The sequence below is a fragment of the Humulus lupulus genome, chromosome 1 (assembly GCF_963169125.1).
Source record: "Humulus lupulus chromosome 1, drHumLupu1.1, whole genome shotgun sequence".
Taxonomy (NCBI): domain Eukaryota; kingdom Viridiplantae; phylum Streptophyta; class Magnoliopsida; order Rosales; family Cannabaceae; genus Humulus; species Humulus lupulus.
The window spans coordinates 310,055,412-310,081,897 of NC_084793.1; the positions used below are offsets into that span (position 1 = coordinate 310,055,412).

Sequence of the window (26,486 nt, forward strand, 5' to 3'; positions counted from 1 at the left end):
ACATCAATATCCACAAGTCAAGATCAAGTAGTAGAAATAATTACAATTCAAACACTAAGTGGGTTTTTGATGTCAAACCTGGCATGGAAAAACAACTCTGAATAATCATTTATCATCTTCTTTTGATTCTTTGTCTTCACTTTTCTTCTGGTCACCCTAAAAGATGTAATTTTAATTTTAAAGAAGACAATCAAAAAGTTAATCAAAGAAATCTTTGTGTACATTAGCAGGAAATATTGATATTGATTTATGATGATTATAAGCAAACTCACCTCTGATTGGCTTTGCATGGAAGCCAGCAAATCTTTAACTGAAGGATCGTTTGGATCAACTCCCGGAAGCTGCAAAAGCATTCAAATTATACATATTACTGAAAGATAGATGAAATGTTTCATTCAGTCTGCCCGGAGGGAATCAGTAAAAGAATTAAAATATACAATAATGTAGGTTGGGAAAAAGATTACAGAGGCAAGGATGGAAGACACAAAGGACTGGTCAGCCAGCAATTTGCCCATATCTGCCTGGTTAGAGGAATCCTTTGCACTTTCCTGCACCGACAATTGAAGAGCTGCACCACGGGGTTAGCAACTCAGCATATTTCGATAAATAATATCCATCTCAATATTGGCGAGAATATAAATACGTGCTAAGCAAATCCTATATTGATTCAACTAAGCATTTGTCTATTTGTTACCACAATCAATTATTCAGAGCAAAATGAATACAATGAAATTGGTACATTCTGGCTATTACTTTTTCAAGTCACTCAGATGACATGTGAACCAAGAAGGCTTCCCTCCTTTTCAGTTCAATGGCAGTTCAATCAAGCACCAAGAAAAGACCCCAAAATCCATTTTTCTAAATAATGAGAACAGCTAGAGAGGAGAGACTAACTGTGCACCTATGCATTGAAAAGAATGGCAGGAAACAAAAGGACCTACCTAGGGCCAATTCTGGGTCATCTGCAGCTGCCTCTGGCATATCTGTGTCTCGCGCATCATGGCCAGATGCAGGGTCATCCATTGACATTGCAAGGGCCTGCTGCAGTAGAGCATTCTCATCGTCCTGTTGCAAGTTATAGGTGAATTATCACCCAAAAAAATTGCAAAACCAAGCAATCACCATAAAAAGAGAGTATATCCAAACAACTTATGGATCCAATCAAAACAGCACACATGTCACCACCTTCCCCCACTCCACAACTCCGCAAAAAAAAATATTGAAACTCCATTTATAAATGAACTATCAATTCTTAAGTACATATGCAATCTCATTAAATACTACATATAAAAGTGAATTATCAAATAACTATGAAAAACAGGAAAAATGTGACCAACCGTTAAATCAGCTGCCTTAGTGTCAGCTCCAGAAGTTGCAATGGTGGCACGCTCTGTCATAGTTGCATCCTGTGAGCTGGATGGTTGTTCCCCCTCTTTCTCTTCCTTAGTTGCCTCCTCTGCAGCCCTTTTAGCAGCTGCCTCCTGCCTAGCTCTCTCTTCTTCCATTGAAACTCTAAGAGCAAGCGCCAGCTCTGGATCTAGGTTGGGATCCACTCCAAAATCAAAACCAGCACCTCCAGCTGCAGCTGCAGCAGTTGCTGCTGCAAAACTTGCACCTTCCCCATCCCCAGTGAAGATGGGAGTACTGTAATATGAAGAGAAATCACTCATATTCTACTCAAGAACTTAAGTAAACCCAAATAAAAGAAAAAAGAAAGAAATCAAAACATTTACCTAATAAGCACATCAGACAGAACATTTGGACCAGGTGGAACATGAACAATATGACTGGTGTCATTGTTGTTAACAGAACCAAGAAGTGCCTCTAGCTTCTCATTCTTTCCATCATCTTCTTCACCAAAATTAACAATATCTAGTGCTACACTATTCTTTTTTAACTTCCTTCCAATCATTTCTAAAATCTTTTTTTCATGTTTTATGGGACTGCAAACCAAAAAAAAAATGAAATGAGAATTTATGAGATTGGAAAATACATGGAAGATATCCAAAACTCAAAGCCGTAATACCTTCCAGCAAAGACAATAATTCTTTGTTGCTGCTTCTTGTTCTGCCGATGCTTGAGAGCCAACTGAGCCACCTGGATTCCAGCAGCCAGATTCATCTCACCACCTATTTCTAAACCTAAAGTTAAGAAGGAAAAAAAAATGGCGTATTACGTACAAAAATGACAGCAAAGTAAAATCCTTTCCAGAATTATTGCTGAGCATGTTAGCTTATCATGTGTACAAAATCTCTATTTAAATAAAAGTGACGGTGCAAAGATTTAAGTTTAAGTTATAACATCTGTGTTCACATATTACATGCTAATAAGAGATTATGAAACTAGAAATGCATAACAATAAGAACGTACGAGACTAGAAAGACAATGCATATCATATATTTAAGTAAATAAATACCAATACAAAAGTATGACTATCCAATCCATAATATCAAATGAGCATATATGCAGCTAGTTGACTTCCTCTAGATTGCTGTAAGACGGAGCTTCTTTCTTGAACGCTCTATGTGTCTCAAAACACTCAGAAGACAACACTAGTACAAATATATATATATATATAATGGACTTGGCAAGCGGAAAGGATGAGTGATCTAGCAGTCAAATGCAATAGTTTTCTAGATATTGTAAGGATTGTAATTGTTTAGTAATCGAAGTGTCTATGAGAGTTGTTGAAAACCATAATAATTTCAAACTATTCAATTGTTATTTATTTAATATTTCATTATTTCCTAGTCGAAAATCTAAGCAAGTATAACTTTATTACCATACATCCTTTCCTTTATTCTGAAGGCAAACGTTCACAAAGACAGAAGTTTTCTTCCTTTCTTATTTTATTTTCCTTGTATCATAATTATAAGGGAAGTCATATATTAGCATTTGTTTATTTCAAATATGTATATATATATATATATATATACATACGCATTTTTCGAGAAAGTACCAATCAATTCAGTAGATATGTACATAAAGTACAAAACATTTACTCGTTACACTGTAAGGAATCCAAAAACCCAATGAAGCAGGTAATGAAACTAACCATGCATGCAAGCTAGAATCTTGCCAAGATCACTAGTTGGAGTCACCAAAACACGAACCCCTTTCCCAGCCATTGTGAGAACTCCCACTGTGTTCTCTGGGTTAGACTGCGCACAAAACCCAAATACATTCGTTCAGACATCTAAGCACACAGCAAAAGCAACTATAAAGACTTCATCTTGTTCCCATTTAACAATCAAAAGTAGAAATCCTATATGTAACTCCAGTCCATCACCATATAAAAAACAAATAAAACAACATTTATCGCAAGATTTCAAATCATCTTCTATTTTCCTATACTTTCTTACTAACCAAACAGGTAATGAAAAAGGTCAAACAAAAAAAACTCAAAAGATTTCCGACCTGGGTTTTAGCTCCACAAATAAGGTTAACAGCATCGGCCTGAGCTTGAATCCTAGAAGGGGAATAATCACCGTTACGCATCCATTCCGAATTGTCGATACAGATCATCGTCGCCTACGAATAATGAACAACAGAAACAATCAGACAATTGAAACAGAAAACCCTAATTTTTCAATACGCAGTTCGAATGAATTGAAGTTCCGAAATCGCAAACAGAAGATTGAAATTGAAAATAGGGGTTGATAGAGTAGATGAAATTAGGGATTTTACCTCGAGCACCATGGCGGAAGATTGGAAGTAGAGAGAAGGATCCCTAACTGTGGAGAGAGACAAACAAAGGTTTTTAGTTTTCTTACATAAGGAGGTTTCATCAGTGTTCTAATAATAAGCAGAGGAAGACAAGATCAGGTACGGGCAAGACTACCTGTACCCGATAAAGAAACCACTTATATTTTTCCACGTAATTCATCATTCTTACAAGTATTATAATTTTTTTTCTATGATTTTCCGTATTTCAAGTTTAGAGTTTTTTTCCCATAATTTTCTATAAAAAAAAATTATTAAAAAAAATTAAGATTAGAGTTTTTTTTTAAGGGATATGTATTTTGTAAAATTGTATATTGTGTCCAATTATTTTCGAATGGATAAAATAAAAGTAACCCCTTCCTTTTGAATATTTTAAATTAATAAATTTTACTTTATATTTAAATATTTTAATAATTAAATATTTATAATTATATAATAAAACAAATTTAAGTTTTAATTAAATTAAATATATATTTCTCACTACTCTTTTCTAAATAAACTCTTTATAGATTTTTTTTGTTCAAAACAAGATTACATTTTCTTAATTATTTCTAGTACAAAATTGTCCATTAGTAAATATTTTTAAAAAGCACCCTAATAATTTATTAGATAAAAAATTAAAGCATCTTCAACACACTTAATTTATTAATCCCAAATTTTAATTTTTTTTAACTCAAAAAATAGCAAATACAAACACAAATAATTTAAAATTAAAATACTTTATATTACGCTTTGTAAAATTACCATATTAAATGTCCATACTAGTAAAAATTAAAGTATTTAAAATATTATTGATAATCATTTAAAAAAATTATTCTTTAACTAATTAATATGCAAATAATATAATACATATTTTTTAGAGAAGTGTGTTATAAAAATAATTATTTTATTTAGGGAAATTTGCAACAAAATAATTTTATTTATGCATTATTGTACTCAAAATTTGACGTATTTTTGTTATTTTCGTTCATTTTCTTTGACGATGAAAGTAGCTTATTGATGGACCAAAAACGGGTATGTTTTAAAAATTTATACTCGCAAGCACACGAATCGTATATGGAATATAGTGTTCGTGTAAATACGATCGAACCCAAATGAGTTGTCTAAAATAAAAAAGAAAACTATTTTAAACCAAAATTAATAAATTCTAACATATCTCCAAAGATTGATGAGTTTTAATCCTATGAGCATAAAATAAAAGATTGAAAATAAAACTATTTTAGAGAATAAAAATAAGCCAATAATTATTTGAAAATAAGTGGTAAAAAGAAAGATTATTAAAATACTAGAATCCACAAAATGTAAGTTTAATAATATTTATTTGTATATTGATTCTCAAGTTTTAGTGATAGTTAAAATAAATCAAACTATCGTTTTCCAAATATATTTATAAGTTTAAGCACAAATTACTTCTAAAAAAATAGGATTTTTCTTCACTTTTCAAAAATTATAATTTCAAAATATTTAATGTGAATCAACCTAATGAAACAAAAAAAAAATCAAATAACATTATTTATAAGGCAAAATATAATATTTTTGTTCCAAGCATGGATGTGTACAATTTAATGACACATCTTACACAAAGAATATTATGTTTTTTGCAAAATGAAGAACAAAATGTATATTAGCTAACAATCCAAAATATGAGATATTAAGGATAAAAGACATATGTGAAAGAAAAAAAAATCATAAATTTTGTTGCATTACAAGGGAAATCAACATACAACATAAATATTACCTAGTTACAAGTTGCTTCATCATGATCTTAATAATCTTATGAAAATGATTAGAAGCACATAACTATAGTAGAAATTACAAAATAAATGACATATATACTTGCAAATGCTCTTGAAAAACCCAAAATGGAAGAGAGAATGGCAGAGAGAAAATTGGAGAAAAGAATATGGTAACAAAAAATTAAGCACCCCAAAAATAGTCTTGAAATTCTATATTTATAGCCAAAGTGAGATTATTAAAATAATCAATTTAAATTAATTAAATTGATTAGATTAATTAAATAAAATAAATATGGTATGTATAGGTAAATTATAGGGTGTAATGATGATATTGTGGTGAAAATATATAGAAAAATTGGTAAAAAGTTGGCATTTTGGACATAGGGGACAAATGGTACACTTAGGCAATTTATGGGCTCAAGAAAATTTACTCTCAATGCTTTATGGGCTTGGCAGCAGCTGGCTAGCCATTGGGTGCTGGCGTTGGGCCGAACTGTCTTGGAGAGAGCTGCTAGCTCTCGTTGGCCCGTGTGGTGTTGCTGCTGAGGGAAGATGGCCTTGTGCAATCTTTGTTATTTCCTCTTCACAAATGCCAATCTTCTTTCTTTCTCTTTATTTTTCAAAGATACAACATAATTCCTACAACATAAAAAATTAAATTAAATCACAATTAAATATTTTCAATTATAAATAAATCATATTAATTATTTGAAAATACTTAATTAAGACTTAATTTAATTTATCAATAAAGATCAACAAAATTGCACTTTTATTTTACCTCTAACTAAACTATATTAATTACACAGAATTTAAACTACAACATATTATAATATAATATCTATAAAAATACACAAAACTATATAAAATCATGATAAGACTAATAAATTTAAAATTACTTAAAAACTTAATAAATCAATTAAAAATTCAAAAACTAAGCAATAATTAGAATATAAATTATGGGACAATTACTCTATTTTGTAGAGTTATCACTTATGTCCACTGTCTTTAGCAACAGTTAAAAAACTTCTATTACTTGCAGCAAAAATGACCTTATTTATGTATTATTACACTAAAAAAGACATTAATCCAATATATTGCACTAAAAAGACCTTCCATCTACTTTTAATTTAATTTTTGTAAAACTTTAAATTTAACATTTAATTCTTTTAAAATATAATAAGCTTTAAAAAAAATAACACGTGTATATTTTTATGTCTACATATTTAAAATATTTTTATACCTAAATATTTATAATATTTTTATTTATGTGTATTTTTTTAAAATGAGAAAGCAGAAAAAAAAAATGAGCATAAGTTACAAATATATATTTTATATCAATTTTTAATAATGCCCCTATGTGTTTTTTATTTTTCTATATATAATTAAGACTTTAAAAAAAATTAAAGGACACTTTTAAAACAAAACATTTAAATACATGTTTTAATTTTTTTCAAATTTTTTTAGTTATATTTTAAAACAATTAAATTCTAATTTAATTTTTTTTTAATTAGATTAAAAATGGATGAGAGGTTTTTGTAAATACAATATATTGGATTAAGGTGTTTTTTAGTACAATAATCCATAAATAAGTTATTTTTGCTATAACTAATGGAAAATTTTGTACGGTTGCCAAAAGAAAGTGAAGGTAAGATACTTCCAATGCCAAACTTGGAATTAAGGTATTTTTTAGTATAATAAATCATAAATGGATATTTTTGTTACAAATTTCCATTATATTTATTAAAAATATTTATGTCAATATATTTGTTGACTAGCTTTTCCATCAATTACTAAAATAATTAAAAGCTTAAAGAAGAAGAATATCAAACATCAGATTTTACGTAGTTCAAGCTATTAATTAGTCATAGTTCATGAGTCACTTATATTGTAGATGAAGAACTTGCAAGACTCAAATTCTCTTAGAATTCAAACAATGTATTTGCTCACTCTAAAAGTTGGGGATCAATTTACAAGTGTTGCCCTAGCCATATTTAGAAGTGACTTAGGGGATGAAGCTCATTAATTAGAGCTGATTACAACAATCGTTCCCATAATGGAATTAGATATCCATAAATGAAGATTTACCTACGCTAAATAAGTTGGGGGCTCATTAGATAATTAGCACGCCCAATACTAGGATGTCAAGCCCATTGTTTTATTGGGAAAATGCCCTCTGATACTTTCAGAGTGGTAGCTGCACGTTTTCCCATGTCAGATAATATCGTGGGATATCCTTTTTGCCGCTTGTACGAAACCGGATCGGGATATCCTTTTTGCCGCTTGTACGAAACCGAAAACACGATCCCTGCAGCCACTAGATGTCAGTCAAGTGTCTTTGGTCCCAAGTGTCTCTTTGGTGACACTTGGCAAGCGTAACCCTTCATCGGAGGAAAGGTTCTTGTAGTTTAGATAAGTTAATCACGATAAGAGAAGTCTCAGCGAGTTACTTCACGACCACATTCTCGGGAATTAACTCTTATCGATAACAAGCCTGACATCTTCTGCGAGAGTGACAAGAACGACAATCACCGATTAAGCCTGACATCTTCTGCGATAGTGACAAGAACGACAATCACCGATTATGTTCGATCTTCTGAGGATGGCTAAATGACATGATCATTTAAGCTACGTTGTCGTGAAAATACAGACAACAATATTAAAATAATATGTTTAATAAAAATTAACTAATTAAACAATACACGAAAAAGATTATAATATATTTGTAAAGATCGTTTTAAGTACAAGAAACAAAGTTTGATTTGAGTTTTCTTCTTACAAATATATTATAATTTAAATACAAGAACAATTTTTTCAAGTTTTTTTGTTTTCAAGTCGTGGTACTTCTTCCCTCTCTACCTTGAAGGTAAGAATTCCATTAAAATCGTTTTAAGCCCAAATACAAAATTCTAATTCGAACATTCATGGTACAACAACAATACACTGATAGTATATAATAGTTTTAAGGAGATATTACATCGTGGTTATTAACATTACGATGTCTAATTTCATACTCGTTACTATGAATATCATAAGGTGATGGTAACTGGTCTGAGTTTTCAGGATTTATTTCATAAGTTGTTCTCTCTCCCTCTTCAGCTCTCTGATGTGGGAGATTGATAATGCGAGATCCTGCAGAGCTTCCTTCTGTGCTAGTTGTGGCAAAGTCATCACCAGTCCGGACTGACTCGGTCATCACAGAATCTGATGATGAAGTTGCTGCTTCACTCGGGATGAGTGGAGTAGTACTAGTTTGTGACATGGTATGCCTGGCTTTAACTCTTCTTCGCCACCCTAACAGCGATTTTCTCACATTATCAGATATTACAGTTTTCTTGAACCTTGAACCCATCTGAGTTATGATAACATAGAGTGGGAATGTGATGAAGCTGCACCAGAACTGGGATATCACCCTGCAATGCAATGAGAATTATTATAAGAAGAAACTACACAGCAATGAGAAATAGAAAAAGAAAATAAAAAAGAGGTATGCTGTTTATACCCAAATGACAAGCGAATCGCAATAAATTTACGGTTGTTCATGAAACAAGAAGGCTCTTTGATTTCCCACTGAAACCGAAAAGAAAAGAAAAAAGCATTGTTTACTAATGGGTTTATACATTTTTAGACCCTGTGCTTTTTCTCATTACCTGTTTGGACCCTGTGTTTTGACAAATTACTTTTTGGACCCTATGTTTTGTAAAATTGTTAAAATAGAACCCTAAACTCAATTTTGATGAAGAAAAAATTGAATATAACAACACAGATTTTAAGTAGAATGATTTTATTTTTGTTCTAAATTGTTAGTTTGGTAAATTATTTGTGATTTTAGTTGAGAAAACATTGACCAAAATCGGATTTAGGGTTCTATTTTAACCATTTTACAAAACATAGGGTCCAAAAAGTAATTTATCAAAACACAATGTCCAAACAGGTAATGGAAAAAAACACAGCGTCCAAAAATGTATCAACCCTTTACTGATACAAGAAAAGTATAGAAATTTTTTTTTAAATTTCTTACCAGGGACCAAATAAAAGTAGCCATTTCAAATGCATTCTGCAGAAAAAGAAAAAGGAGCAAAAGTTTCACTAGTGTAGTTTGTGGATAGTGTTTGAAAAATACTAAAGTGAATGATAGTGAGTTACTGACCTGGAAGGATATTAGTTGTATCAAGTGCAAAAGAAGCTTAGGTCTTTTAAACCAAAAGAGCTCATCCCTCAGCTTAAACTGGTGATTTTCCATGTATGGACAGCGATCCATGATTTCAACAGCTAACTTTACCACCACTCGGTGAAGTTTAGTACCGATGAGCAGGATCAACTACAGTATGAATTTCAATGAAAAGTGGAAGGGAAAAAGAAAAAGAAAGAAACATTTTGGCAGGGTGATAGAAAATGCAAAAAAGAGATGTAAGGAAGTGACTTACAATAGCAGGAAAGAAAGAAAGCCAAAAATAAATATTGCTTCCTGAATCAAGACACACCGTTTATGCGATTATAACTCCATAACTAAAGAAACAAATTTTTTAGATGGAAAACACATCACTATAATTCAGTGCCTAGGGAATAGAAAGATGATTTTAGACCATATAAAATTCAATGTTTATTTATTGTTCATTAAGTGGCAAAAAAAATTATGCTGTCAGTAGCTTTGCAATAAAATGGTCTTGAATTGATTCCTAAAATATGTGTTTCAATTCAATCTAACAAAATAAAATTACTTATATGGAGAGGGAATGACATTATATCTTAACAGCTATGATGATCAATCATGTCACTTTATGGTGTAAATTACTCAAGACTTGCAGAGAATTACCATGAAAATCTAGAAAGATGCAGCATATGGTGTATATCCATAGAGGAATACTGCAAAAGAGGGAATTTAATTATTTTGCTGAAAAACAAAGTAGAACAATCGAATGAAACTTTCAGGCTTAAATATGGTGAAGGGAAATGAAATACCTGATGCCCACGATGTCACGAAATTCTTCCTCCATGCTTCGAAGCATATAATTATGAAAATCATATGACAAAGGAAGTTGATGATTCTGCAATAAGAATTAAGAATCAGCAACACTCGCAATTGATAGATTAGTCATGAATTCCAGCACTGAAACGGAAAGAAGGATATGGTTCTACAAAATCATTCAGCTTGCATATCCCTATCTCTATACAATATTTAGCTAGAAGAAACATACAGTGATGAAGCCCAATCGCAAAGCCATGTAGTCAGATCGGTTAATAGAACTCCAAAACTGGCGGCTGAAACAAAGCTGCGACATTGAATAAACACAGCTCTTGAGAAAAATAATAGTTCGAAGAAAGTTCAGTTTAGACAAAACTTCACTAATATGCTTCAATCAAGATGACTAAAAAATAAGTCCAAGAGTGTTCCAATTTATTTACTTGTTTCAGATAGTATTATGCTTGTTTTTTCATGTATGAAATAGCTTGAATATCTAATTAAAATGTAAATCATTAAGTAAAACCAGAGAAAGAGTGGCGTGAGAATACCAGCCAAACTAGAATCCCATGCTGGCTCCATGGATGAGATGTATGATGATCAATGAAAGTAGACATTCTCCTCATTCTTGCACATTTTGGCAGAGCTTCTGGAGTTTCTGAATTCAGCAATCAATCTTACAGTAATGACCCTATAACAAGCTTTATTACAGTTGGAAAACTCAGCTTTAACTAGATAAATTGTGTACCTTCTAAGGTCTGAGTAGCTATAGCTTTAGCTTCATTTTCCCATACTCTCCAGCTATAGATCTGCATAAACTTAGTCCTCAATTAAAAGGCATAAGTGAGCATTATATAGGGCATAAGCTGGAAGAGGAGATATCTCAACCTTGAGCATGGCTAAAGCAATGGCAGCAAAGCTGTATAAAACATGTGTAATGCCAAGAACAAACATGGAACGGTGAAGCTGTTCGAGACTTTCGTATGAGGCGAACGATTCGTGACCCTAGCCAACAAAACAACCGGTTTTGGATAAGTTATTTGTACAGGAATATAATCATTTCATTAGTAATCTTTTTGTTCTTCCAAATTCCATGTAATATTTCTCAGTTCCTACTTTTCTTTGAATGTCATCAACTCTAACAAATGATTACCACTAATTGTACTTCCATTGAAACATAGAAATGAGAACTAATACGCCATGATTATATGAACAACCAAAGCAGACTTATTACTCCAAATTGTGAAACGAGTGAGAAAGAAGTACCTCAGAACAAAAATCATGAGTTGTAAAATGCTTTTTAAAAGCAGACTTATTCACAAACTCGGAGCTTGAAGAGAGAGCATCATTAACTGCATAAATTTCTTCTAATCCACAAGGAAAAAATCGGCTACTCAAAACTGATGATTTAACACAAATCTTGGCCACAACAACGATCCAATGACCCATCAACAGTGATAAAAGCCCAAAAAGCATTAGCTCTGCTTGAAGATTAAAACCAAATGATTATTATATGTACATTATTAACAAATATTCTAAGTGGAAAAACATAACCCATTTAAGGACACCGATTTTTCTAATCCTAACCTTCTTTGATCTTTTCCAGTGCTGCAAAAAGAGATTTTCTCTTAGTCCTATCTAGCCACTGTTTCAAAAAAGAGACTGACATCAAAAGAAGAAGAACAAGAAAATCAGGAAAGAAAAAAAGAGAGAGAGAGAGATTCTCGTTACCTTTCCAAACCGCTTTAGAGAAATTTGGAAGAAGAACCCAAGAGAGACCATTACAGCGATCACAGTAGCGAAAGCCCATGTTGGGGTTTCAGACAAAGACCTTCCTTCCCTGACGTGTTTCTCCATTTTCGACTCAGACAAAAAACTTTATTTGAGCTAATTCTGCTTCTGGGATTTTCATAAATCAGAAAACCCAGATGAGAAAAAACAAAGATAGAAAAGTTTAGTACTTCATTGAATGGAATGCAGAGCTTGTTGGGGGCCATTAATGGCGTATATAGAAATAGAATGAAGAAGAGAAGTGGGTTTTTTGTGTGCCTTGAATTGAAGAGCTTACCATCAGTAAAATTTATGAAACATGCATGGCCATGGGTTGTCAAGAACAACCAGTTGGACACCATGACCTACTAAATGGGTCCCTTGAATTGATTTCATTGCATGCTTCGAACTTGTAATCTCTGATGAACGTGCTTGTGTCAAATATGGATCTTCTTCCATGGAATGAAATGGTCAAAATTAAAAGAACAAAGAAAAAACACGATTTATTGTCTAATTTGATTGAAATACCAAATTTGCCCATCGTTTATTCACAGTGCATTGTCACTTAATATGGGCTTTTGGGAATTTCATTGAGAAAATATTCAATTATGATGTGAGACAAAAAAACATGTGAAGAATCTCAACACAAGGAAAAAAAAACATAGAACATGACAACAAATAATCACAAGTACCAAAACGATTTGATTTTAACAATATGAGTACTATAGTTTTTATTAATTACTAAGGGGGGTTTGTTTTTAATAATATTTTGCATGATAATTTTTTTTACAAAATAATATTTTAAATACTTATAATATACTCAAATCTCTAACCTGGTATAAAGGAAAGAAAATATAGGAAAACTAGAAGTCTTAATTATTTAGTATGTAATAAATAAAATTAATAATTTAGTATTTTCTCACTTATGTGTTTTTATAAAAAAAATTGGAAATATATTTTGGAGCCCCACCTAATATTTTTTTCTCTATACCAAATAAGAGTAATGCCTTATTAAAAAGAGAAATTTGTGAAAATAACATTCTTTTTAAGTGATTTTGGACTCTGACATATTTTTGATCATTTTTTGTAAAATGGCCTCTGTCTAAAATTCGACCAGTTGTCTAAATTTTTTGACCACCTGTCTAAATTATGAGAAGACATTTTGCAAATAATTATTAAAATTATGCTAGAATGCAAAATAATTTTAAAAAATAAGTCATTTTGCTAAGAAACCCTATTAAAAATTCTCGACACTATATAATAAAAAAATACATATATTTTATAAAAAATTCTTGACACTTAGTCAAAAAGGCAATTGTACAAGATTATTTTTCATATATATATACAAAAAAAAATTATTTTCCACCATGATTATATTGCCAAGATTATTAATTTTTTTTAAAAAAAAAGTATGTTGTATTTAATGAATTGGGGTAAAGCAAAGAAACATAATGGAGTTGTTTAATCTTAGATTAATTAGTTGATCAAATCAAACATGTCTTTTTGTCAAATAAATGAATGGTTCATGGTTGGTAGGGAAACTATGCCAAACTAAATGGACAAAACCTCCCAACTGCCCATCTTGTCATTCAATACATTAATTATTATTATTAACCTTATATAGTCCAACACCATATAATGAATATTTATTTTTACAACATACTTGGACTCTCTATTTTAAAAACTATTTTTTTATAAATTGGTTTAAAATAATTCCCTACACTCAATTTTAGTGAAGTTTATTTCTACCATAAAAGTTTATTTACAGGTTCATCAACTTGAAAAACATGTACATCTCCAACTGGTTGGATGTGTATTTTTACGACTTTATGTTAAATAAATATATTGACCAAAATTGAATTCAAAGTATTTTTAACCAATTTACAAAATTTTAAAAAAGATAAAAACAAAATAAAGGATGGAAACGATTATATAATTAAAAGAGAAAATCAAAAATGATATTCTCTAAGTTTATTTATTTTAATATAAATAAAATGAGCATCACTATAACAGTGATTATAATCACTACTTATAAGTATTTTTAGTATATAAATAAGTTGCAACTACATGACGGTGTATAATGTAATTACAGAGAATCTCCTATAAATTTTTAAGAAATTCCAAATAATTTAGAATGTCGAAATGAAGATTCAAACAACTTGTTACATACGTACTTGTTTCAATATTTATACGTCCGGACAATAAACTATTTAAATCATGATTTCAGCATTTTAAATTATCCAGAATTATTTGAAAATTTGTGAAAGGTCTCATATTTTGTAAAAAAAATAGTACCGAAAATAGTAAAAATACATTTTAACAACTACCCACAATTTTTACTTATAAAATATAATAAGTGTTGTTCGATTAATATTAAAAAAGAAAAAATAAACCTCCTTTGACTAAGTTACAATCTCAATTTTCTACACAACAACTCTTTCAATTGATGTGTTGTGTTGTGTTTGGTAACTTTCCAGCTCAGTTTTTATTTTTTTTAGTTGTAGCCGTAGGTAACTTTTTTTGGTAGTAAATTTTGGTAATTTTTTTTGAGTAAATAATAAGTATTTTCTATCTATGAGATATGGCTCTTTTTTCTTTTCTGGAATTGATTACGGCAGTGACTCATTCTTGGGCAATAGATCCTTCAAATGCGTGGAAATTAAAAACGACAAAAATAATAATGTCGTTTTAATAGCGCAAATAACAGAAACCTCTTAATCATATCATATGTCGTTTATGAAGTTAAATGTCGTTTAGGAAAGCACTAAAGAGAATTTGCAAAACATGTACCTACCTATGTTTTGTCTACATGTAATAAATGCTTTCCAACATGTAAACCATAATACATTACTTTTCCTATTTTCAATTTTAATAAATAAATATTTATATAAAAAAAATCCCACTAAAGCTCTTCTTTTGGTTTTTGAGTAAGAAAACCATTCTCCACCCAAGCAAGATAACCTCCTCCCATGTTGATTGAAGTCTTAAAACCCTGCAATTTCATATCCACAGAATCAGACTTCTATTTTTAATATCGAATTTCACATATTTTAAAATAAAATAGTGTATACTTTTAATATCGAATAGTGTATGAAATTTGATATACTATATCAAATGATATTTCACATAATATAATGCACCACTAATAATACAATACTCTTAACATTATTTATTTATATTTATATACATAGTGGTAAACCCAAAAAGTAAAATATACCAAATATATATTTTCAAAAAATTATATAAAAATATAATACTATAAATATAAAGATACGATGGCTAAATTTTCTATAAAAGAACTAAAATGGAAAAAAGAATTACATTAATTTTTTTTAAAAAATAAATAAATGAGGGACAGCTGCCCCTAGTATACAAATAATATATAAATATTTATATGAAGATATATTTAAGAATTTGATATTTAGGTAACATGAAAAGCTTGGTAATTTACTCACAGCATTTTTCATTTCAGCAGCTGCAGACAAAGATCTGACCCCACTTTGACAACCCTGTAATATAATAATAAATAATATGGTAAGCAAAAAAGTTAAACATAGAATTTTTAATATTTATTATTTACACAAAAATAATATTTTGTCACACTTGAAATTCACATTTATTACCACAACAATCTTATCTTCTTTGCTGCAAGCAGATGAAACCTCCTTCAAGAACTCTGGATTTTTCACCCTACCTGAAATGGAGGCCAAAATAAAACTCAATATACATTTAAATTTGTAAGAAATGAATATAAAAAACCATATTTTCATATGGGTCATTTAGTAAAATGACATATTTTTTGAACTCATTTTGTATTTTGATCTAATTTTAATAATTTTTTTGCAAAATAGCATCCGACACTGGTAAAAAACAGTTAACCGAAATTATTAGATAAATGATCGAAATTTTAGACAGAAGTCATTTTGCAAAAAATTATCAAAACTAAATCAGAATGCGAAATAATTTCAAAAAGTTGACAATATTCACCGATTACTCTTTTCTTAAATTAAAAAGAAAGAAAGTACCTTCTGGTGTGTTAAACAGATATGGAATATTGAGAATCTTGGGTGATTCAACATGACCCTTTTTGAACTCCTCCACTGTCCTGTTACATATATCACTAAACTTATATAAACATATTCCTAAATTAAATCAAACTATATATAAAACAAAAATTAAAAATAAATAAAACCCAATTGAAGTTACATATGTACCTAACATCAAGATATGTATGGTCAGAATTGATTAGAGCCTTGGCTGTTTTGACATCAATGGTGGAGACTTCTTCTGCTCCTCCTGAGCTTGAGACCAGAAAAAGAAGAGCAAGAGCAAGAATAATACCAAACCAAGAAATACCCATGTCAAAATATATGCAAAAAAAAATAATATTCTAGTTATGATGATTTTGTAAGTTAAAATGATAATATATGTATATATATATATATATATATACCTTCCCATGGGGAAAAAATTATGATAAAAGTCAAAAAACTATGGCTGCTATTTTTGCTTGGTTTGGTCTGAAAAAAAAACCAACAACAAGGGAAAACTTGGGGTGCACCTGTTTTGGGGCTCTGTTTTGGATGTGGTTGGACTTGGAGTCATGAGCATTATATGGTAAAGTAAACTAGGAAAGCATTTATGATATGTGTGATGTGTCCAAAATGTACATAAAATTATAATTAATGTTACAAAGCATAGGTGGTGGTTGACTGTGTAAGGGTATAAGGGTAATTCAACAGCAAAATGAGAATGAGAAAAAAAAATAAGTTACTATATTTGCACTCTTGATTAAGACTTCATTTTTATTGAAAATTAATTTATAATATATATATTTTTTCACATTTTTTTATTTTTTTTATATTCTAAAAAATACATAGAAATAATATATATTTTAAATATTTAAATAGAAAAAAATTTAAACAAAAAAAAAATATAAAAACTTGTTGAAGTAAGAGTTTTTTCTAAAAAATTATGAAGACAAGATAAAATAAAATTATTGAAATCAACAAAAAAAATAAAGAATGTCAAAAAATATTGAGACAAAGTATTAAAAAAAAATTCATTAATGGGATGCCTATATATATTCTTGTGGTGTAAATATAATAAAAAAAGTTATATTCACAAATCATCAATCATAAATTTATTTATACCTTAAATTAAATGTATTTTATCCATGAATTAAAAAATAAATTTATTTATAATTATAATTCATGAACCAAAAGTATATATTAAAAAACAATAAATAAAGGGGATTTAGCAAGTGTATTGGTTACAACATTATGAGTCTACACCTTATATATTTACTAGATTATGGATTTTATAAATTTTTTAAAAAATAAATTATACACTCAATTTATTAAAGTTTAGGAATTAAGGTTTTTGAAATAAAAATTTTGATTTATATTAATAATATAAATAATTAAAGAAAAAAATAAGAAGATTTAATACAATCTCAAATATAATTTTTTTGAAAAATTAATTTAAAATATAGTAATTTTATCTAATAATTAAAATTTTCCATTAAAAAATTAGAGATTTAATTATACTTAATTTAAATGTGTACTTATTCAACTTAAAATTTTATAAAGTGAATTAAAATTTTGAAATGATTTTTTTTCTGTAAAAATGCATCATTATTTTGTTTAAGGTTCTCATCTTCGTCTCTTTGGTCATTTGTTTCTCTTGAGAAAGTGAAGAAAGAATAAACAGAAAACAAATCATATTTGGAGATATTTTGGTTCCATTACTCATCTAGTTCGTATTTCATTCATTAATTTTATTAACGCCAATAGACTGGACCCTTCAATCTATTTTGACTTTGATGCAACCCCTCGTTATATATGATATTTTTTTTCTTCTTCTTCTATTGTTGATCTCTTTTCATGGCGTTCTTCTTTTTCTTCTTTTTTAAAAAATTATAATAAGATCCATTGTGTTTGATATTATGCTGCCTTGATGCTAGTTGAGTTGGGTTTTTTTTGGGTGAAAGTCGAAACCTAGTTGTGAATCTCAACATGAGGAGATTGAAGCCGAGATGGACTGGAAGGTTGAGAAAGTGGTTTGGTCTCTCTCTTTCAGTAACTTAGTTTGTGTTGTGTAATGTTAATATTATTTTCTGTGTGATTATTCACCTCTCAGATATATGGGATTGATCAAATTTAATGGATAATTATATCAAATTGAATCGATTAAGACAGGTTAATTAAATTAGATTGGTTATAAAAATAAAATATCTAATGAATAATTGAATCAGATCGAATAAACTAAAAATATTAGATGTGAATTGATAAAGACTCCTAATTATTATCTTCTTTCCTTGCATTGTATATGGCCATTATGATTGAGCCAATTTGTAAATTATAACTAGGTTGTAATTCTTTTGCTAGGAACTAGCTATTATTTTATAGATAGAAACATCAATAATTACAAGGTTGAATATAAATTATTTTAAGGGTTGTAATTAGACTACCCGATATAGCTTGATAAGTATTTTCGAATTACTTTATGAAAATATTTATTCATAACATACATTGAATTGAATTTTGGATTTCTTTACTAAAAGAATGGCTATGTAGGTATTTATTACTATCTAGAGTCATATTTATTTATAACATTATGAAATAAATTAACATATTTATAAATTACTAAAATGAGGGCACTTGCCTTCTAACTAGCAATATGTGCACACACAAATTATACATAAATATTACATATTTATAAATTACTCCAATCAATAATATTTATTTAAGAAGTAATGCTAGGCACATATTCATTTTATACACTAAAAATCAACACAATAATATAACATGTATTCTAAATTATACATAAAAATAGTGGGCCCCACTTAAAAAAAATGAGTAATAATATGTGTACCTAAATTATAAACTTAAATGTTACACAAAGTGATGTGTCAGTTTAGCCTAGCCAATCATATTTATCAAAATTAAGACTCATTTTTAAAAAAAAAGTAGTGTCATGTCATTGTGTGTAATATTTTAGTATATATTTCGGGTGCACATATTATTACTATGAAAAAATAGAATGATTTCTACTTAATTTTAAGTGTATAATTTAGGGATGTGTAAAAGTTTTTGCAAACTGCAAAAACCAAACAAAAAAAAAAACAGACAAAAAGTACAACTCGAATAACTCAACAAAAATTTAAACCGCCAAATTATTATATTGGGTGATTTAGAAATTATACCACCCCGCCCAATTGAACCTGAATAAACCGATTAATATATTTTTTTTAATTTATACATACATATATATTTTAAAAATTTTAACAATAAATTTAGAATAATACATATAAGTTTTGAATATATATACTATATTTTTAGCTGTTGAATCTGATTTTTTAAACATTTAAAAGAAAAACTTAAGATTGGTTACCTGCTCAAACCCCCTAATATATTGAACGAGTTAATTATTTTTTTTAATTGGATATATTAAAGTTAAATTTTTACAACCTAATATTAAATTATATTATAAGTAGACTAAAATATCCTATTAACACCTTACTATAATTTGTAATTTGTCTTTACAAATATCATTACCGCACGTGTCAGCTCCTCATCCGTACACACCACAAAATAAGAACCGCCTCTTATTCAGATTCTCAAACTCAAACCCTAAATACCCACTTCACCTCTCAATTTCTCTTCAACACAATTTCGAATCGAAAATGTTGAGGCTAACGTCCAAGAGAATTCTACAAGGTCTAGCTTCACGGTCGGCGCAGTCGCCGGCCGTCCAGGTCCTGCCACGTCACTACCACGAGAGGGTCGTCGACCACTACAACAATCCCCGGAATGTTGGATCGTTTGACAAGACTGATCCGACCGTTGGGACTGGCCTCGTTGGAGCACCAGCGTGTGGCGATGTCATGAAGCTTCAAATCAAGGTCGACGAGAGCACGGGCAAGATTGTCGATGCCTGCTTCAAGACCTTCGGCTGTGGATCAGCTATCGCCTCTTCCTCTGTCGGTTAGTATTTTTTTTCCCTATTCATTGTGAAAATCATGTATTTAGAACTTAACTTTCAGCTGGGTTCAAAGCAAAATTGTTTGTTCTGATTGTTTACATATGCGGTGATCGAAAATTGAGCGTTCCCAATATGTGGGAACTTATCCGAATTGAATGTTAGTTTACAGCATCTTGTTTTATGATGTTGCTGATCGAATATGATGGTGTGAAAGTAATTTTTAAGGGTTTTGATTTGTAGTAGTTTTCATAGCCATCATTTTTTAAAAAGAAAATAAAAAGAAGCCTCATTTATCCACGCTTGTACGAATCATGAGATAGCTAAGCGAAAATTTGATGTTCTTTTCGTGTATGTAGTTTGTAATGGGTTTTATACTGATTCGTGATCAGTTTGCATACAAATTACAATACGAGAACTTATATTTTTGGTGAAGGTGCTGTTTATATTCTAGCAAATAGAGTATGTCTTCATATAGGTAGCTAAATATGGGAAAGGATTTCTTTACCGTTTATGGTTTGGAGCTTATCTCTTTCTCATCAAGGGTCTGCATGTTTATAGAGATCTTTGATTTTTGCTGTGTTGTTGTTGTTGTGAGACAAATATTAGGCATATTTTTTCCAATAGCTCTTGCTTTGTTGTTGATACTTAACTGCTAGGCCTGTGTCTCTGCACCCTGGTTAAGCGGTAAACACTCTTGCTATGCCCTAAGCATATGTTGCATGTGCATATCGGCAATGGGTGCTGACAGCTTCACACTATGTATTAGCCTTTGTCTGAGGCATATCGTGTAGTTTTCTTTATCAAAAGAAAACGGAGAGATTGCCTACCAAATGATCTAATTAGGAAACTTTTCCTTAATTTTTTCCACTAATGCTTTGGAGTTCCAAGTTGTGGCTTGATGTTATGAGTTTCTGGTGCCTATAAACTTGATTGTTATGTTTCTTATTCATTGGGCCTTCTGCTTTCAGCTACTGAATGGGTGAAGGGCAAACAAATGGAGGAAGTCCTGACCATTAAAAACACGTAAGTTTGAGCTAATCATGGATTTGCTTTTTATTTGATTGCTATTTATGTCTTTGTATGCTTATCATGTTAATAGTTTGGTTATTGTATTTTTTTTTTAAGCTTGAAACTTACTTTAGGATTTAGGCACTGTAACATTTTGCATCTTATGAAGAAATGGATAGGAATCGACAAGAGAAAGGCCAAATGAGTTGGTTAAAGGACTGCAATAATCGAAATAGATTTACCATAATCGGTCACGTCTTCACCATTCTTGAGTTTCTGAATGTTCATTTCAATTATTTGCAGAGAAATTGCGAAGCATCTGTCACTCCCTCCAGTTAAGCTACACTGTAGCATGCTCGCCGAGGATGCTATCAAGGCAGCTGTTAAAGACTACGAAGCTAAGCGCGGTACCAACTCTAAGGCCAGTTCAGAGGCAGTGCATCTTGAGAAGGCAGCGGATGCTTGATTTTGTCCACATGTAAAAATGATGATGAAAATATCTTCAACTGGGTTTTCTTCGTACCTACAATTTACTTGGTCCTTACAAAAATAGGTTGTGCTTTGTTACAGCTTCTGAGTAGGCTCTTGTCTTCTGTATGTAAGATATTCCCAAAAGAAAAAATATTGTTTCATCATAATGTAAATTAGATATTAGTAAAGTTTGAACTTTGAACATTTTGTGGGTGTATCCACATTATTGTCAAATGAATAATGGTTTATGCACTAATTGAGATTTTTGCATCGAAAGTGAGAATAACTATTGAATCTTGGTTACCCATTACTGATGTTACCATGAGCCTTATTTAAAATCTTATGTTACCTCGACAAGATGGTTTTTTGTTATGTGAAAATTTTATTGGAAAACTTTTGTGACCGAATAGCAACATTGGCAGTCACAAATAATAGTATTTAATACAAGTAAAAGAAAATTAATAATTTTGTTTTGTTTATTTTGCATTGCAATTGGAATGTCTTTCTTCCCATAAAATTATACACTTTATTTATTAAAATTTATGAATTAGGGTTTTTGAAGTGAAAATTTTGAACTTTTATTAATAATTAAATAAAAAATAAGAAGACTTAATACAATCTCAAATACTGTATAGATATTTTTTAAGGATTATTTTTTTTTTTAAATTAATTTTGAAATATAATAATTTTAATTTTATATGTAAAACATTTATATTTCCAAATACCCAAAAGAATCTTTAATAACAATAACAATAAAACTCCCTAATAAGTAATTCAAATGTAGAATAAATATTTAATGTTCTAATTTATTTACAAATAAATGACATAATATATATATTTATTTGATTATATATATAATTATTACTATATAAAGTTATGCGTGACTTGAAAATCTTATAACTAATTACATTGTAGAAGTTATTCATGGGCCAAATTTGAACCAAGTTTTTTTATAATAAAATAGAGGTTATTTTTATATAGAAGTTTTAATGTATATGTTTTTTAATTAAAAAAATAGAGTACTAATTTTATTTAATTAATGAATTAAAATGTTTAGTTATTTAATAATAATAATAATAAAAGTGCTTTTTTTTGGGTTTCAATTTATTAAGAGTGTAAATATAATTCATGCAAAACGCATTGTCGTTTTGTTTATGGTTCGCCAGCTTCGACTCCTTGGTCCTCCTCCTCCGTTTCCCTTGAGAAAGTGAAGAAACAACAGCGAGAAAAGAAGTCATCTTTGGAGATTTTTCGGTTCCATTACTTTTCTGGTTCTCTTTTCATGGAAGAACAAACATCGAACTCACCCTTACCAGATGCATTCGTTAATTTTCTTGACGCCAATGGACTCGACCCTTCAATCTATTCTGCCTCTGATTCAACCCCTCGTTACATAAGGTACTTTTTCTTCTTCTTTGGTCCCTTTTCATGGCTTTTTTTTTTTCCTTATTGAAACACTAATAATAAGACCTGTTGTATTCAGTTCTATGCTGCCTTGATCCTAATTCAGTTGTTTTTTTTTTTCTGGGTGAAGGTTGAAACCTGGTTGTGAATCTCAACTTGAGGAGATTGAAGCTGAGATGGACTGTAAAGTTGAGAAAGTGGTTTGGTTGCCTGGTTTCTATTCTCTTCCTCCAAATGTTCAAATCGCTAACTCAAAGGCATACCGTGAAGGAAAGGTGAGGACCATAAAAGTTCCCTCTCTCTCTCCTTTTTGTTTCTTCTTCTTTCAGTAATTTAGTGGAAAACCCATAAATTTATTTTGGTAAAGTTTTGATTATCTGTTGTGTAATGTTAATATCATTATCTGTTTGATTTTCATCTCTCAGATATATGGGATTGATGCAGCTTCTGGGGCTGCTGTTTCAGCTTTAGATATTTCAGCTGGAGATCATGTTCTTGATCTGTGTGCTGCTCCTGGTACTATTTCCCTTTTTCCTATTTGTTTTTGTACTTTATTGGCTTTAACTGCTAAGATTATTGCACATTTTTTCAATGTGTTGCATCTTGTTTGCACCTTGTTGAAGAACCTTTTTTGGGGGTATTCTTAATATGGATGATTTTTACAGATTGAATCATGCAAGTTGTTTTTAAAGTTATAATTTTGATGCCTTACATAACTATATATATATATATATAAGTATACCTTAGTGGTTTGTTTATGAATTTGGTTAAGGTTATTTAATTTTACATTTATGTTTCTGAAGAATTGCCTGCTTACTTTTGTTTTCTTTATACATTTCTTTTATCTTTAGGTGCTAAGCTTTGCATGATATTAGACCTTCTTGGTGACTTGGGTTCTGTAACTGCTGTTGATGTCGCTAGGCATCGACTAGCAGCTTGTAGGACAATGCTTCAGAAATATGAATTGGGCGACCACTGCCGACTTCTTGTTGCTGATGGAACAACTTTTTCTCTTCTTCCTATCAGGGATCATTCGGATTCTAAATCATGTAATTTTTCAGGACATTACTAGTTTACTATGTATGTTAAGCTTCAGTTCTGTGATGTTGTTCAAGTGTATATTTTGATGTGTTATCATTCATTCTAGAATTATGCAGGTGAATCTGTGCTCATAGAAGATGCTGAAAGGTTTAAAGAGTGGACATCCAGGAGAACATGGAAGGAGAGGAAAAAAGCAGCTAGAGATAGAGAGAATGCTGCTATGAATCCAGGGATTCAGGAGCCTGAGTTACTCTTCTATGGCAAGTATGCTGGTGTGGTTGGTCTGAGTAAAGATGAGTTGTATAAAACTGTTTGTGACAGTGAGATGTTGAGCTGTGGCTATGACAAGGTAGTAATCTATTTCCTTATAGAACTCTATGTCCATGGAGTTTGACTTTATGGTTTATTGGTTGATTTAAATCAGGTGCTAGTAGATGCAGAGTGTACTCATGACGGATCAATTAAACACATTCAAAAATTTGAACATTGGGGTTGGAAAACTCTTCAACGTCGAGTATTGGATGCAGAGAGAACCGATAGTCTGACTGTGCTTCAGGTAACTAACTAACTTATTCTTCTATTCTATTATATGTATTTCTTAATCTTGTTGACTATGCACTTTGTTAGTTTAACTGCAGCTCCTTGTGTTTAATGTTCACTCAAAGTTTTTCACTTGTTTCCCGAAACAAACAGTACAATTCATCGGTTGCTCAATGAACGATCAATGCTAGAAAATTCTCTCATAGCGCTTTGCAGCAAGTGGTGTTTTGTTCCTTCCTAGTTTAAAACGAGTTTTAGACTTGCTATCACATATATTCTTCTGTTGTTTGCAGTTAAAACTCTTGAGCAATGGTTTTAGATTGCTAAAAGCAGGCGGGCTGCTTGTCTACAGTACTTGCAGGTGCACTTCTTTTGTTATTTTCACCCCATCACCCGTGTATCGACTCTCATATCAACCGTTTCTCACTGTTTCGCTTTTTTTCTCTCAATTAGTTTGACAATCGCTCAGAACGAAGATGTGGTAGAACAATTTCTGAATGAGAATGCTTCTGCCGCCGGTAAGTTTCTTTTATGTGTTGAATCTGTGATTTTGCAAAGTATGATTTTGGTGCCTTCTGTTTTCAATAATGCTTATATAGTACCCTATATTTTAAAATCATACATATTTGATACCCTAGACTTATATTTGATAGATAAAATGTTGTCAATACGACCAAGCTGTAATCAATTATATGTAATTAAGTAATTAAATATAAATTTGAAATCTATATAATTGAGAACGTTTTGATTAAATTTATAAATTTTTATTAATTAAATTTGAGTTTAGAGTATCAAATATATACAATTTTATAATATAGGATATTAAATATGTATGATTTCAAAATACAAGGTACCAAATGAGCATTATTATAAATACAGGATACCAAAATGATACTTTGAAAAAATACAGGAAATCTAATGGTTACCAACCCTAAATAGAATTATGCTTATAGTATCATCACACTGGCTGAGTTGGTTCCACATTTTCCTGTGACTGTGTTAAAACTACTCTGATGCATATGATTTTCTCAGTGGTACTTACTTGGTTAAGTGTTTGAGAACACTATTGACTTTTTGTGGCTTGATCTTGCAGAGTTGCAGGAGATAGTTGAAGCCAAAAGTTGGCCTTGTAGAAGTGGAGGAATACCAAAGACCTTGCGCTTTGATCCCTTAACATCACAAACAAGTGGACTCTTTGTAGCTAAGTTCAAAAAATTAGTCACTTGATATAATCCAATATTTATTTACTTTTTATTCTTTGTAACAAAGATTTTAGCATACAAGTGTGCTAGTATTAAAGTTTTGTTAAACAACATGGGCAATTTGGTATGAGGCTTAAAAGATTTGGACTTGCAAATAATTAGATTGAGCTCAGATTTGGACGTTGACCCTTCTCAAGATATCCTCGTAATAACTTTCTTAAACTATTCAACCATGGATGAAGTTATTTCATAATCATATGAGAATCTTTCGCCTGACAGACCAACTTCACACACCCATTCTTCTCTTTGTTATTGCTTTCATAATTGCATTCTATAAATTGTTTTATTATAATAATAAGGGTAGATAAATATTTGGACTGTGTTTTTGTAAAGTATTATCTTGGTTTTTACGAAGTATCATCTTGTTAATGTATGTTTATAAATAATAATTATTTGATATCTTGCATTTTGAAATCGTACATATTTGGTATCCTGCTCTTACATATAGATTTCGATAATGAAGATTTTGATCTCGAAATTCAAGCTCGTAAGGTGTAAGATCAAAATAAACATATTCGTCATGTAATCAGCATTAATGAAAAAGTTAAGGACAGCCTCGCTGAGCAGTAAATGCGACAATATCGG

General features: G+C 30.4%; 5 protein-coding genes across 8 annotated transcripts; 2 read left to right on the forward strand and 3 right to left on the reverse strand.

Annotated features, from left to right (window-relative positions):
* Positions 1-78: 78 nt before the first annotated feature.
* On the reverse strand, positions 79-3,820 carry LOC133812887 (26S proteasome non-ATPase regulatory subunit 4 homolog). Its single transcript, XM_062246719.1, has 10 exons — positions 3,688-3,820; positions 3,418-3,531; positions 3,056-3,161; positions 2,027-2,141; positions 1,734-1,943; positions 1,338-1,644; positions 942-1,065; positions 465-568; positions 273-341; positions 79-156 (listed from the first exon to the last, which is right to left on the reverse strand). Exons 1-10 carry the CDS (start codon positions 3,697-3,699, stop codon positions 106-108), a joined length of 1,212 nt encoding a protein of 403 aa, XP_062102703.1. The 5' UTR covers positions 3,700-3,820; the 3' UTR covers positions 79-105.
* A 4,480-nt stretch (positions 3,821-8,300) lies between these two features.
* On the reverse strand, positions 8,301-12,674 carry LOC133812888 (MLO-like protein 4). 2 transcript variants are annotated; one of them, XM_062246721.1, is made up of 15 exons: positions 12,488-12,674; positions 12,151-12,318; positions 12,007-12,064; positions 11,686-11,900; positions 11,308-11,424; positions 11,168-11,228; positions 10,971-11,077; positions 10,655-10,729; positions 10,419-10,504; positions 10,273-10,322; positions 9,884-9,924; positions 9,607-9,777; positions 9,478-9,513; positions 8,959-9,026; positions 8,301-8,869 (listed from the first exon to the last, which is right to left on the reverse strand). In XM_062246721.1, the coding sequence occupies exons 2-15, from the start codon at positions 12,274-12,276 to the stop codon at positions 8,419-8,421; spliced, it is 1,662 nt and encodes a 553-aa protein (XP_062102705.1). In that variant the 5' UTR covers positions 12,277-12,318; positions 12,488-12,674; the 3' UTR covers positions 8,301-8,418. The 2 variants fall into 2 exon arrangements, with proteins under 2 accessions (XP_062102705.1, XP_062102706.1); XM_062246722.1 differs by lacking the exon at positions 12,488-12,674 and having other exon boundaries at positions 12,151-12,477.
* A 2,216-nt stretch (positions 12,675-14,890) lies between these two features.
* On the reverse strand, positions 14,891-16,802 carry LOC133812889 (thiosulfate sulfurtransferase 18-like). 2 transcript variants are annotated; one of them, XM_062246724.1, is made up of 6 exons: positions 16,643-16,802; positions 16,404-16,490; positions 16,215-16,294; positions 15,813-15,883; positions 15,645-15,698; positions 14,891-15,181 (listed from the first exon to the last, which is right to left on the reverse strand). In XM_062246724.1, exons 1-6 carry the CDS (start codon positions 16,648-16,650, stop codon positions 15,092-15,094), a joined length of 390 nt encoding a protein of 129 aa, XP_062102708.1. In that variant the 5' UTR covers positions 16,651-16,802; the 3' UTR covers positions 14,891-15,091. The 2 variants fall into 2 exon arrangements, with proteins under 2 accessions (XP_062102708.1, XP_062102707.1); XM_062246723.1 differs by lacking the exon at positions 16,643-16,802 and having other exon boundaries at positions 16,404-16,613.
* Positions 16,803-19,805: 3,003 nt separating this feature from the next.
* LOC133812890 (uncharacterized) lies at positions 19,806-21,910 on the forward strand. Its single transcript, XM_062246725.1, has 3 exons — positions 19,806-20,177; positions 21,144-21,198; positions 21,487-21,910. The coding sequence occupies exons 1-3, from the start codon at positions 19,877-19,879 to the stop codon at positions 21,647-21,649; spliced, it is 519 nt and encodes a 172-aa protein (XP_062102709.1). The 5' UTR covers positions 19,806-19,876; the 3' UTR covers positions 21,650-21,910.
* An 898-nt stretch (positions 21,911-22,808) lies between these two features.
* Positions 22,809-26,119, forward strand: LOC133812892 (rRNA (cytosine-C(5))-methyltransferase NOP2C). 2 transcript variants are annotated; one of them, XM_062246728.1, is made up of 9 exons: positions 22,809-23,052; positions 23,189-23,333; positions 23,484-23,574; positions 23,910-24,107; positions 24,216-24,448; positions 24,524-24,655; positions 24,933-25,000; positions 25,093-25,153; positions 25,732-26,119. In XM_062246728.1, the coding sequence occupies exons 1-9, from the start codon at positions 22,937-22,939 to the stop codon at positions 25,864-25,866; spliced, it is 1,179 nt and encodes a 392-aa protein (XP_062102712.1). In that variant the 5' UTR covers positions 22,809-22,936; the 3' UTR covers positions 25,867-26,119. The 2 variants fall into 2 exon arrangements, with proteins under 2 accessions (XP_062102712.1, XP_062102711.1); XM_062246727.1 differs by having other exon boundaries at positions 22,810-23,052; positions 25,093-25,157; positions 25,733-26,119.
* Positions 26,120-26,486: the final 367 nt, after the last annotated feature.